At 41.7% G+C, this 14,436-nt stretch overlaps 1 protein-coding gene across 1 annotated transcript in view; it reads left to right on the forward strand.

Moving 5' to 3' along the window:
- LOC126424665 (uncharacterized protein CG43867) overlaps window positions 1-14,436 on the forward strand; it is a 448,798-nt gene that overhangs the window by 300,225 nt on the left and 134,137 nt on the right. Inside the window, exon 7 of the mRNA XM_050087395.1 lies at window positions 3,725-3,825. Coding sequence (XP_049943352.1) covers window positions 3,725-3,825 — 101 coding nt within the window. The remainder of the gene's footprint in view (window positions 1-3,724; window positions 3,826-14,436) is intronic.

Genomic DNA, 14,436 nt, shown 5'->3' on the forward strand with positions numbered 1-14,436 from the left:
TACAACATTCGCTGGAGCCACAATTTTTTCATCGCCAACCTACTATGTAAAACATTAATTTCCATTCTCGTTGACATACCTGTGGCCTCCGTTACTTTGTGCAGTTTCGGTTAAAAATCTATAGAATTGTGTGTGGACTTTTTCAATGATTTCTTTAGTAATCACATCTGCCAGTCACCTTGCGCCATCCTCTTAAAAGACAGACGTCCTATCACATTTAAATTCCTTGAAAGAACATGTCACTTTTGTCATTCATGGAGAAGGGTCAAACATCCAACTTCACTTTTATCGTGTCACACGTTTTCTTATCTAAACCAAAAAGGAACCCACTGAAGGTACTATATTTTTTCCATGTCGGTGGAAACCTCATAGGATGACTTACAGTAATGGCTGCCAATCCAGACTTACCAATGAGTGAGTGCCACTTTTCGTAAATCATAATGTAGTAGATGGTGACACACGATGGTAACAGCAACTTGCATTAGCAACGTCATCTTTCCAGACTTCTCTAACTACCCTCGAATTGCAATTCCAACGACATCCAGGACATTTCTTTTGCGCTTAATGAGCTGCCAATACTCGCAATAACATTTTAGTTTCGTTCTGTCAAACATTCTGTGAACCAGTCACATTTTAGCTAAGATATCTCGTAAACTCATTGCTTTTAAACTAAATAACCATGTCATGCCGTGCTGTACACGTTATGAAATTTAGAAACACAAAATATGTGTACTAACTTTTGTCAGGGGAAGCCGTAAAATTTTAACTATCACTGGAAAAAATTAAGCTGTGTAATTAATAGTTTAAACAGGGGCAAGTTCAGGATGGAATAAAAATATTATGGAGAGATAGATTGCTAGTCACTAGATAAAGGTGTCGAGTTGCAGACAGCCTAATTACACTACTGGCCATTAAAATTGCTACACAAGAAGAAATGCAGGTGATAAACGGGTATTATTTGGACAAACTTATTATACTACGAGGGCAGTTCAATAAGTAATGCAACACATTTTTTTTCTGAAACAGGGGTTGTTTTATTCAGCATTGAAATACACCAGGTTATTCCCCAATCTTTTAGCTACACAACACTATTTTTCAACGTAATCTCCATTCAATGCTACGGCCTTACGCCACCTTGAAATGAGGGCCTGTATGCCTGCACGGTACCATTCCACTGGTCGATGTCAGAGCCAACGTCGTACTGCATCAATAACTTCATCATCATCCGCGTAGTGCCTCCCACGGATTGCGTCCTTCATTGGGCCAAACATATGGAAATCCGACGGTGCGAGATCGGGGCTGTAGGGTGCATGAGGAAGAACAGTCCACTGAAGTTTTGTGAGCTCCTCTCGGGTGCGAAGACTTGTGTGAGGTCTTGCGTTGTCATGAAGAAGGAGAAGTTCGTTCAGATTTTTGTGCCTACGAACACGCTGAAGTCGTTTCTTCAATTTCTGAAGAGTAGCACAATACACTTCAGAGTTGATCGTTTGACCATGGGGAAGGACATCGAACAGAATAACCCCTTCAGCGTCCCAGAAGACTGTAACCATGACTTTACCGGCTGAGGGTATGGCTTTAAACTTTTTCTTGGTAGGGGAGTAGGTGTGGCGCCACTCCATTGATTGCCGTTTTGTTTCAGGTTCGAAGTGAAGAACCCATGTTTCATCGCCTGTAACAATCTTTGACAAGAAATTGTCACCCTCAGCCACATGACGAGCAAGCAATTCCGCACAGATGGTTCTCCTTTGCTCTTTATGGTGTTCGGTTAGACAACGAGGGATCCAACGGTAACAAACCTTTGAAAATCCCAACTGGTGAACAATTGTGACAGCACTACCAACAGAGATGTCAAGTTGAGCACTGAATTGTTTGATGGTGATCCGTCGATCATCTCGAACGAGTGTGTTCGCACGCTCCGCCATTGCAGGAGTCACAGCTGTGCACGGCCGGCCCGCACGCGGGAGATCAGTCAGTCTTGCTTGACCTTGCGGCGATGATGACACACGCTTTGCCCAACGACTCACCGTGCTTTTGTCCACTGCCAGATCACCGTAGACATTCTGCAAGCGCCTATGAATATCTGAGATGCCCTGGTTTTCCGACAAAAGAAACTCGATCACAGCCCGTTGTTTGCAACGCACATCCGTTACAAACGCCATTTTAACAGCTCCGTACAGCGCTGCCACCTGTCGGAAGTCAATGAAACTATACGAGACGAAGCGGGAATGTTTGAAAATATTCCACAAGAAATTTCCAGTTTTTTCAACCAAAATTGGCCGAGAAAAAAAATGTGTTGCATTACTTATTGAACTGCCCTCGTAGAACTGACATGTGATTACATTTTCACGAAATTTGGGTGCGTAGATCCTGAGAAATCAGTACGCAGAACAACCACCTCTGGCCGTAATAACGGCCTTGATACGCCTGGGCACTCAGTCAAACAGAGCTTGGATGGCGTGTACGGGTACAACTGCCCACGCAGCTTCAACACAACAGTCCATCAAGGGTAGTGACTGGAGTATTGTGACGAGCCAGTTGCTCGGTCACCATTGGCCAGACGTTTTCAATTGGTGAGAGATCTGGAGAATGTGCTGGCCGGGGCAGTAGTCGAACATTTTCTGTATCCAGAAAGGCCCATACAGGACCTGCAACATGCGGTCGTGCATTATCCTGCCGAAATGTGCGGTTTCGCAGGGATCGATTGAAGGGTAGAGCCACGGGTCGGAACACATCTGAAATGTAACGTCCACTGTTCAAAGTGCCGTCAATGCGAACAAGAGGTGACCGAGACGTGTAACCAATGGCACCCCATACCATCACGCCGGGTGATACGCCAGTATGGCGATGACGAATACACGCTTCCAATGTGCGTTCACCGCGATATCGCCAAACACAGAACCTGGATTCATCCGAAAAAATGACGTTCTGCCATTCTTGCACGCACGTTCGTCGTTGAGTTCACCATCGCAGGCGCTCCTGTCTGTGATGCAGCGCCAAAGGTAACCGCAGACACGGTCTCCGAGCTGATAGTCCATGCTGCTGCAAACATCGTCGAACTGTTCGTGCAGACGTCCCCATCTGTTGACTCAGGGATCGAGACGTGGCAGCACGATCCGTTACAGCCACGCGGATAAAATGCCTGTCATCTCGACTGCTAGTGATACGAGGGCGTTGGAATCCAGCACAGCGTTCCGTATTACCCTCCTGAACCTACCGATTCCATATTCTGCTAACAGTCATTGGATCTCGACCAACGCGAGCAGTAACGTCGCGATACAATAAACCGCAATCGCGATAGGCTACAATCCGACCTTTATGAAAGTCGAAATCGTGACGGTACGCATTTCTCCTCCTTACACGAGGCACCACAACAACGTTTCACCAGGAAACGCCGGTCAACTGCTGTTTGTGTATCAGAAATCGGTTGGAAACTTTCCTCATGTCAGCACGTTGTAGGTGTCGCCACCGGCGCCAGCCTTGTGTGAATGCTCTGAAAAAGCTAATCATTTGCATATCACAGCATCTTCTTCCTGTTGGTTAAATTTCGCGTCTGTAACAGGTCACCTTCGTAGTGTAGCAATTTTAATGGCCAGTAGTGTATCTTCCCTCGGTTCTTGCAGTGCACTTTGAAGGTCCGAGGAGTGTGTCTCCCTGCACCCGGTCGCCAGTTTCTCCTTCTCCAGGCAGCGTGTGTCAGTGTACTGATGTGGAGAGCACGTTCCAGGCACTGCTCGGACGGCGCCCTTCTGGACAGCCAGGAGCCGCTCTACGCCGAGGTGGAGCGCCGTGCTCAGCCCGCCGCCAGCGCCGCCGCCAAGTTCTCCGGTAAGTGCTCGCCTCTCCAACCGGTTCTCCACTGTACTCTTATGTAGTAACACCGCACTGCCTATTATTGGCAGTCACCTAATAAGTTTTGTGTATGAACACGGTTGCTCTTCCTATTATAACTGAAGCGCCAAAGAAACTGGCATAGACATGTTAATTCAAGTACAGAGATATGCAAACACGTGTAGCAGTTTCTTTGACTCTTCAGTGTATTAGTTTATTCGCCCAGATCACATAACAGAGATATGCAAACAGGTGTAGCAGTTTCTTTGACTCTTCAGTGTATTAGTTTATTCGCCCAGATCACATAAAAATATACTATGATTACTAGTTTCAGCAAAATTAAATCAGCATCGTCTGGTCATTTGCATAGGGGAGATAAAAAAATTATACAGGGCAATCAATTTCGTCGACTGCTCATACCAATTGCTTGCAGCTCTGATGTGAATGAAGGACCAACTGCGGAAAATTCTAATGTCAAACCAATATAAAATGCATACAGATTCAAAGTAAACATACACTATAGAGACGACGTTCCATAGTACCGTCTATTACCATACGGAAAGAGAATAGTATAAAATACATATGACGTTTATAAAAAAAGTAATGACCACAACACTGATTTTTTTACGTATACATTTGAAAAGCGACGTGTATGAGACTAAAAAATATAAAATTTCGTTACATTTTGTTTCAAAGGGATAATCGTATGTTGTAAAAGACTGCTGCCATCTTATGGCACCTGAAAACACGATGTATTGCATTGATTGCCTCAGAAGTTTCTATCACATGTCAACAAGGACACAACATGAAATAATTTTATACACGTCTTATCTATTTTATTTGTGACTATTGTGCAGCGTTCACATAGCTATTCTCACTATGGAATGTTGCTTCTATAAGGTATTCCTACTTTGGATTTGTATGCATTTTATGTTGGTTTGACATTAGAATTTTCGATAATTGTTTCTTTAAGTACATTGCAGTTGTGCCCAGTTAGTGTAAACAGTTCTTATATATACTGCCAGTCTTTTCAAAGAGTAATTTTGAACCTAGAAGTAGTTATATTGTGGAGTTATTTTTGTTGCACATGGGCTCGAATTGATTGAGAATGAATAATTGTAATATTTATGTAGAAGCTGCTGATGGCCCAGTTTCTTATGTATCCCAAACTTATAAAGTACAGGAAAAGGATTTAAACCTATCTGCAACACAAGACCAGACTTCATTTACGTGTGTGGTTTTAAAAGTATAAATATAGTATACGAATTAAAAACAAAATATTCTACACATTAATTCTAACACTAATTTAACATAGTGCTTATTTCTGTGAAATTTTTTTCTTTCCCCTCCATATCTACAAGAGTAAATAAAACTCTTGTGTTACCCCTGTCTTAACATAAAGCAGTTCCGGACATAAATAGTTTTTTGCTGAGGACAGCCGTAGCTGAAGTAATCCATGTTTCTGAAATAAAATCCTTTCAGAAGTGTATGAAGTTTTACAGCAACACGACCGGTTTCATGATGTCAAATCACACCTTAAGATGTGTACATATGTCATTAAACATTTAAGTCCTGACACAAGAAGGAGAGGGCTTAACCTTCTCAAAGTAAAATCATGTTACCTGCAACAAGCAGGACGTCAAAGTTCAAACTGACCAGTTGGGAAAGTGACTTTAAAGGCCCGTTTACTTCATACCAGGAAGAGACGGACCGCAACCTTCCAAATGTCTATCTGTGCAGTGCCACACAGCTAGTCGACGTGCAAGATTGAAATCATGCAGTCTAAAGCTGTACCCCTACACAGCCGTAACAGTCTAGTGGAGTTAAGACATTACAATATATTGTCGGATTCTGATTACCTTTCAAGGATGTAATGCCGTAGTTGCTCGACTGCTTGGTTGTTGATTCTGGGCTCCTTGTTATATGGTCTTGCGTCTGGTATGTTTGGTTTCAACGATTTTTATGCTGAAGTTATTTTATAGTTTGTGTGGTTGTGCTGTGTAACAGTGGCTCAGTCATTCCCAAGATATTTGGATATGTGCGAAAATGTTGGTAACTTCCCCCCCCCCCCCCCCCCTACGTGTAAGGTGGTACTAGTGCCCTCTGTTGGACACATGGGCGCATTTATAGTCCAATTAAAATTAGTTGATAACTGACGTCTGTAACTCGCTACCACAGTGTTGCCAAGTCGGCTGCTGCTACTGCTTGGTTGTATGTGGCACGCGGATGCGGCAGGTGACTTCCCGAATGCTATTAATATGTAACGCGGGGGAGTGTTGGAAGTGCCCGCTGCAAGTTATGTCAGAAATGCGAAATGCTCTGTCGACTCCTGATTATAAATGATCTGTGACTGAACTGCAGCGGATGACGTGTTTGTAGCCCTGAATTTCAACTCGTGTCGTAAGCTGACCACAGCCTCGTAGAATGCAATGTACCTGAAAAACAGAGGTGAACACTCACCGGCAAAACTAAAACCACTATCGCTTTGTTGACAGCGATTAAAGCTAACAGAAAAAAATATCAGTTTCAGCTCTAAAAGCAAACTGTAATTTCTCGCTATCACTGCTGCCCGTTGGGGGATGGGTGTTTGTGTTGTCCTCGTCATTTCATCATCATCATCATCATTCGTGACAGTGTTTAGATTGGAATGTGAAAAAATTGGAATGTGTGAAAATTGTGACTGTTCCGGCGCTAATGACCACGCAGTTGAGCGCTCCACAAACCAAACATCATCATCATCATCATCGCTAACACTGTTTATCTGAAATTATCATAACACTGGCCACATGAGCTGCCGCGTTACCAACCGATGAACAGTCGTTGTTCGCACTTATTTGTAGATTACAGGTGACACAAGCAGATTCCAGATGAGAAAAGAATGATAGGCAGAAAAATAAGAGCAAATAAAAAAGTCAGTACAATGATGAAAATGACGCGGCAAAAAATTAGAAATAAAACAGTTACATTTAAACCAAGTAATTGAACAAAAATAACAACCAAATTCTTTCGATAAGATTTAGAAATAAAAAGAAAGTTGCATTTAACGAGATTCGAACTTTGTGACTCTCAACACATCAAGTTAATAAGTTAACCGTTATGCTGCACTACAATTCTGAATTAAGTTGTTGTATTTATGACTGCCGCCATCCAGTTGCAACGATGAAATGCAGCCTTCAAAAGTTCGGCTTCTCACAATTTCGTGCGAAGCTTATCGGATTCACGAAGATACGCAAATATTTTAATTGTTATTCTCCAAGTAAAACTAAAGAAAAAAGTTCATATAAACACAGGTTCGAGAATGTTTAGTGACGGAGCTATCGCTAGTAAATGATTTTGCCTGGAATTTAGCGACTTCGCTAATATGAAGCCATCGCAAAACTGTACGAGGTTAAAGTAAAGCACGATTTCCATTTATGTTGTTGTTATTGGTCTGATGAATCTAATAAAACATGTGCCAGACGAGTATCTGCAGTAGTTTTCCAGAACATCCAGAGTATCAAAGATTATTAAGCAAGTAAATTTGTTTACTTTCCATTAAGAATGTAGAAATGTTTATTTCATTGTTGTTTCAGTCGTTTCGTAACCTTGAAACGAGTTAGTTTTATGTATTGTTCAGTGTAAGAACATTCCATAATAACAACAATGTATTTGAGTGAAACCACATAGTAACTGTTGCAGTTTGTACATTATTTATGAAGTAGGGATGCTTTTCAAATTTACGGCAGTGGAATACGCCGATATGGTGTTTATTTACGGCAAATGTGATGATAATGCTACGGCTGCAGTTAATGAATATTGCGTACGGGGTTGATGATGTTATAAACTGTCAAGCATGATTGAGAAGGATAAATTTTTAATTTGAGGTACGGTCCCTGTACCGGAAATGAATGAGTCGAAGGTTATACGCAAAAACCGTTTTGATACCTCTGACAGTGGAATGGGTGTACCGGTACTTTTGCTACTAATATTGTAGGCAGCTTTCAGAGGCGGTGGTACTGAACAAAACTAGAAAAAATGCTGAATAAAGGTGGGCTCTAAAATGCATACCTGAGGAGCTGCGAACATTTGTTCTCCTTTATTGAACAATTAAAATAAGATTAAACTGTGATTTTGCTTACACATATTTATCTTGGCAACATAGAGACAGCTATTCTTGACATGTGCACAAAGTATGCCATGCGCCTGCTTCTGTTATTAAAAAGACTATAGGTTTTGGGTTTGAGCCCTGGCCTGTGAAATTTGGAATACAGGAGATGAGGTATTGGCAGAAGTGAAGCTGTGAGGACAGGTCATGAGTAAGACCTGACAGCTTAGTCAGAGTACTTGTCCACAAAAGACGAAAGGTTCTGGGTTCGAGTCCCAGCATGACACACAGTTCTGATGTACCGAGAAGTTTCAAATCTGTACACACTCCACTGCAGAATGAAAACTCATTGTGGAAGCTAGAAGACATTTAGAAAGGCTACAATGTTTTGTACACAATCTACTTATAACACAGTTCTGTCGTGTATCACAGATCAAGTTTTTAACATTGCCTGTTTTATGGACTTTATTGAGGTGGAGGTTGTTAAATCAGTTATTAGTATTATTCAGCATATGACAGACAGCAATTCAATGTTAACTCACAGTTACGCATTTTGGATGTCATTGCTATCATTATATTGCAATGTGTTCATACTGTCAATCAAAAGTAGTTAGATTTTTCCAAGTAGCAGCCATAACACTCGAGAGACATCTTGGAGCCCAGGTTTACCAGACTTCTTTTTTGCTTTGGTCCATACTATAACATCTAAAACTTGCCTAACCTACAATCTTTGCAACAACAGTACCAGTACATGTATTTCGCCATCAAAGGTATCAGAAGGGTTTTCGCTTATAACTTTCTACTCGTTCGTTCCCCTTTCAGAAACCCTTACCTCAAATTGATACATTTGACCATCTCCATTATCCTTGAAAGTTTGTAACATCACGCAATCACCCTGCAGGTATATACATTTATAGCCTCCGGCGCCGGTAACTTTTTGACGCTCCGTAGCGTCGTAGGATGACGTTTCCGGACATGGGTTCCTATGCAAAACTTGATCTACTACGTCCCCTCTACAGCCTCTAGAAGTGTGTAACATTCGTGAAACACCTCGTATATTAAAAACTGTATCAAAAGAGAAATTCAGTTAAGAGAACCAATAAATTATGGTAGGCTAAATAATTGCTGGGCAGTATTTACGAGGGGGCGTCAAAAAATAACCGTAATAATATTTTTTTTTCATTTTAATGCGCCCGTGCTTGAGATTGGTGGTGGCAGTACCGGAGAGGTCTGACCTTGAGTGACGTAACACCATTCGCGTCAGTAGCCTTGCGGTGCGCAGTTGAAGGGAAGCAGAGGAAAGCGTACGGGCATGCTTACAGTGCCCAACATGGATCTTCAAGTTCTGGCAGAACAACTAGATTTTGCATTTTTCTTGACAAAACTCCATCATAAACATTGGCAGTGTTGCAGCAAGCCATCGCGATTTCGATTGGTATGAACGATTTCGGGAGGGTGGAAATGACCTTGTAGATGCTCCACACCCCGTCAGGCCCTCAACTTTGAAGGCTGAAACCAATGTCAACACTGTTGATGTCATATTGCGGGGAAGACTGTCATTTATCGTTAACAACGATTGCAGAGATAATGAATTTATACTACGGATCAGCTGAAGACATCGTACAAACAGTTCTAGTGTTACTTCTGCCAGTATCTCGTCTCCTACCTTCCAAACTTTAAAGAAGCTCTCCTGCGAGCTTCTGTAAAGTTTGGAAGGTAGGAGACGAGATACTGGCAGAAGTAAAGCTGTGAGGACGGGGCGTGAGTCGTGCTTGGGTGGCTCAGATGCGCAGGCACGGTAGCTCAGCGTGTTCGGTCAGAGGGTTTAGCTATCCTCTGTAATAAAAAACTGAGTAAACGGATCAACGAACAAGCAGAGCAAGTGTCATAGGACGTCCGCCACGAACAAAGTCAACGAACAAAACAGAACAAAATGAGATTTTTTTTGTAAAAAAAAAAAAAAAAAAAAAATGATGGTAGAGCACTTGCCCGCGAAAGGCAAAGGTTCCGAGTTCGAGTCTCGGTCCTGCACACAATTTTAATCTGCCTCCTAGTTTCATATCAGCGCACACTCCGCTGCAGAGTGAAAATCTCATTCTGGAAACAGTATGGCAGTCAAACTCGTGCTGTACTGATTCTGATAGGCCACAGTCGATGTCAGTGACCGTAATCATTATCCTTTGCTGCATCTCTTTAAGTGACAGTGGAGGCGGGATCACACGGTCTTTGGCATAACCCTGTAAGAACAGATCACACAGAGTTAAGTCACACGACTGCATTGACTGCTAGAGGAGAGTAGACTCACAATGGCAAGCACATCCAGTCTGACACTGAGGCCATTTGACAGTGCCGTAATGACAAACAATCCAACCAGTGTGGATTCCAAGAACATCGATCACGTGAAACTCTACTTGTACTTTCCTCACATGACATATTGAAAGCATTGCATCAAAGCATGCAGGTAGATGGAGTATTTCGTGACTTCCAAAAAGCATTTGGCTCTGTACCATTCCTATGCTTACTGTCAAAAGTTTGATTGTATGGGTATCAAGTGAAATTTGTGACTTGATTGAGGACTTTTTGGTGGAGAGAACACAGCATGTTATCTTGTATGAAGAATCATCATCAGATGTAGATGTAACTATGGGGGTGGCCCACCTGGTTAGCTGAGCGGTTTAACGTACTGCTTTGTGGAGCGGTGAGGAGCGCCTGGTTCCCGGCACGAATCCGCTCGGCGGACTTGAGTAGAGGTCCAGTGAGCCGGCCTGTCTGTGAATGGTTTTACGCGGTTTTCCATCTGCCTTGGCGAATGGGGGCTGGTTCCCCTTATTCCAACTCAGCTACATTATGTCAGTGATTGCTGCACCAACAAGTTCTCCACATATGCGTACATCACCATTACTCTACCATTCAAACATAGGGATTACACTCTTCTGATGTGAGGTGTTCCCTGGGGGGTGGTCCAGTGGGGAGCCAAACCGCACAATAACCCTGGGTTCAGTGTGGGGTGGTGGAGGGGTGAAGTGGATTGTGGTAGTCGTCATGGGGTTGTGGACCACTGCAGCTGGGGTGGGGACGGAGCCTCTCCGTCGTTTCTAGGTCCCCAGTTATCATACAACATACATACAACTATGGGTGTGCCCCAAGGGAAGTGTGTCGGGACCCTTGCTGCTTGTGTAGTGTATTAATGAACTGCGAATGACACAGTTATCTATAATGAAGTACAACTTGAAAGAAGTTGCATAAATATTCAGTCAGATCTTGATAAGTTTTCGAGGTTTTATGCAGATTGGCAGCTTGCTTTTAATGTTCAGAAATGGAAAACTGTTCACTTGACAGATAAAAAAAATGTAGTCTCCTATGACTGTAATATCAATGAGACACTGTTGGAATCGGCCAACTCATACAAAACCAGGGTGTAATACTTTTAAGGATAAAGCAGGTGGAAGACTTCCTTTTTCTGGTAGAACACTGAGGAAGTGGACTCAGTCTACAAAGGAGGTTGCTTACAAATCACTTGTGTGATCCATTCTAGAATATTGCTTAAGTATGTGGGACCTGTACCAAATAGGACTAACAGGGGATGTTGAATGTATACAGAGAAGGGCAGCACAAATGGCCACAAGTTTGTTTAGACCTGTGGGAAAGTGTTGCAGAGATGCTAAAGAAACTGAACTGGCAGGCTCTTAAAGACAGATGTAAACTATTCCTAGAAACTACACTACCAAACTTTCAAGAACTGGCTTCAAATGGCGATTCTGCAAATATTCGAGGGTTGAATCAAAAGTAACACCTCCACCTTTGTTAATTGGGTTTGGATGGGGATATTTTAATAAATTAAATGCAGAAATAATCCTTAGAATGTGATCTTTAATTACCAATATTTAATTTTCCACATAATCAACAGCCAAGTGGATACAATTCTGCCAACAATGGACAAGTTCCCTGAAGTCGTCACGGAAGAAGTCAACACTCTGTTTCCGCAACCACAGTCTCACAGTCCTCTCAACGTCTTCATCAGAAGCATAATGATGTTCCCGCAGACCATCTTTCTTTATCGGGAACAGATGGAAGTCAGACGGTGTTAAATCTGGACTGTATGGAGGATGCTGTACAGTGGTGAGATTCAGTCTCTGAAGTTCTGCTGTGGTGGCACAGATATTCTGATAGCCAATCAAAGCAATAATGTAACCCACACATTCTTGTAAAATGCCGATTGTGCTTGCAGTTTCTCTCTGAGTGATATGACGATTGTCCTGAATCAATCTGTCAACATTTCGGTTGTGAAACTCGGTAGTTACTGTCACAGGACGTTCAAGTCTTTGTTTGTCACACAGGTCAGTTGTTCCCACCTCAACATCTTTAAACTTACTTGCCCAATGACACACAGTACTCACATCAACACAATCACCATAAACTGTTTTCATTCTGTGTCTGATGAATCTCCTTTGGGGTGACACCTTCTGCTGTCAAGAATTCAATGACTGCACATTGCTTAAATCGCATTGACTGACCGTCTGCACAGGGTTCCATACTTCAAACTGTAATAACTCAACTGTTCGATGCTAAGGCTTCTCACCATCTGTAGCTGTAGGCCAGTACCTACTACATACCAATGCTGCCAACTGTTGAAGAGTTATGAAGGTGGAGGCATTACTTTTCAGTCAACCTGCTTACTACAACCCCCTATATCTCTTTCACGTAGGGATAGTGATGACAAGATTAGAATAATTATTGCGCACACAACGACTTTCAATCAGCCCTTCTTTCCAAGCTCAATACATGAATGGAACAGGGAGAAACCCTATTAACTGGTAGAGTGTGATGTACCCTCCGCCATGAAGCTTACGGTAAACTGCAGAACATGGATGTAGATACAAATGTCTGAAAGAAACTGTGTTGGAATGCCGTCTTGTTGCAAAATGAAATCTCCACTATCTTGCTGTAACTGTGGCATAAGCCATTGCTGCTGCATGTCACATACACAAAACCAGACACAGTTTTCTCCACAGAGAAAAATGATAAGTAAACTTTTGAGGAGGACTAGGTGCAAGAGGCTTAAACTATAGACGAATCACCAATGTGTCCCACAATCTCGTGCGGATTTTCTGTGCCATGAGCATGCATAGTATGACGATTCACCTTTCCAGCATGTGAAACATAGCTTTGTCACTGAAAATCACCTTCTGTGAAAATTCATGTCCCTCCAGTAGCCACTGAAAGTCATAGCAAAGGTTAGAATGTACGTCATAGTCCTGAACAGTTAGCACACGTGACAACTGCAGCCGTTTCAGTTTCACAGGCAGACTTTTGTGCAGAATATGCCAAACAGTTGACTGCAGTATCTGCAGGTCTGTGCTCGCAGGTGTTGCCAATTTCTTTTGACTATCCTGGCTGATGTGATTTCACTGACCTGCTTTTTTTTCATACCACATTAACAGCCAGTGACACGGAATGTGAACAAAATAGAATAGAAACTTTATTATCACATAACATGTCATATACAGTCAAATGATTGGGTCATAGGTGACTCATCAGTTAAAAGTTACTTTCTAATTGTAAGTAGATGGAATAATTTACAGTGTTTTGTAATTTTAAGTACCACAAAATGATTTAATATAATCATGTTGAAAATAAAATAAAATTAAGAATAAATATCTACTTAAAGTACTTTTTAGCATGAAATAGAATAAAATTAAACATCAGGTATGGTTACTTGTGACAGTCAGTCATAAATTCTTCTACACTGTAATAATATTTACTTGCAAGTTACTTTTTTAATGAAGTGCAAATTCTTCCGGTTCATAATTTTTGAAATTTTCACAGATTTTATTTCCCAGCCCATGCATCTTCTCCAGCTGTTTTAGCCTATGTGTTGGTAACTTATACTGAGATTTGTTTCTTGTTTCATAATCATGCTTAAACAGGTTATTCTCAAAATGTTGTGGGTTTTGTTTAGAAAACTCAATTGTCTCATACATTTAGAGGCCAGGAACAACTGACTTGAACAGAGGTCTGCATAATTGTCTTTTTTTCTGCACCTACCATGGCCATAATGATTTTTTTCTTTAGCCTAAAGAGTCTCTGTAAGTCTGTTTTCTCTTATCCCCAAAAAATTATACCATATCTTATCACAGACACAAAACGTGTGTGATATACAACCTTTTTGACAGCTGTTTCTATTATACTACTTATAACATTCATTACTGTAAGTAGTATAATAGAAGCTCCAGTCAAAAAAGTTCTGTGTCATGTGTATTTTGTGTCTCTGATTAGATATGGTATAATTTGTTGTACTATTTGTAGATTGTTTTGTGTGTTGGAGCTTTAACCTGGTATTTTGTATCAAATCATCACTGAAGCATGACAGTTGACTTACTGGTAGCAGATTTGAGGACACAAAACAAGCACATCATTCCATTGCATGCCATTTTCCAGCACGTCTCGTGGTGCTCCTTGCATCTGTGTCACAATGTCTATTATGGATCAGAACTTGGAGAGATTCTCCATCTTGATATTCACCA

The sequence above is a fragment of the Schistocerca serialis genome, chromosome 10 (genome assembly GCF_023864345.2).
Source record: "Schistocerca serialis cubense isolate TAMUIC-IGC-003099 chromosome 10, iqSchSeri2.2, whole genome shotgun sequence".
NCBI classification, from domain to species: domain Eukaryota; kingdom Metazoa; phylum Arthropoda; class Insecta; order Orthoptera; family Acrididae; genus Schistocerca; species Schistocerca serialis.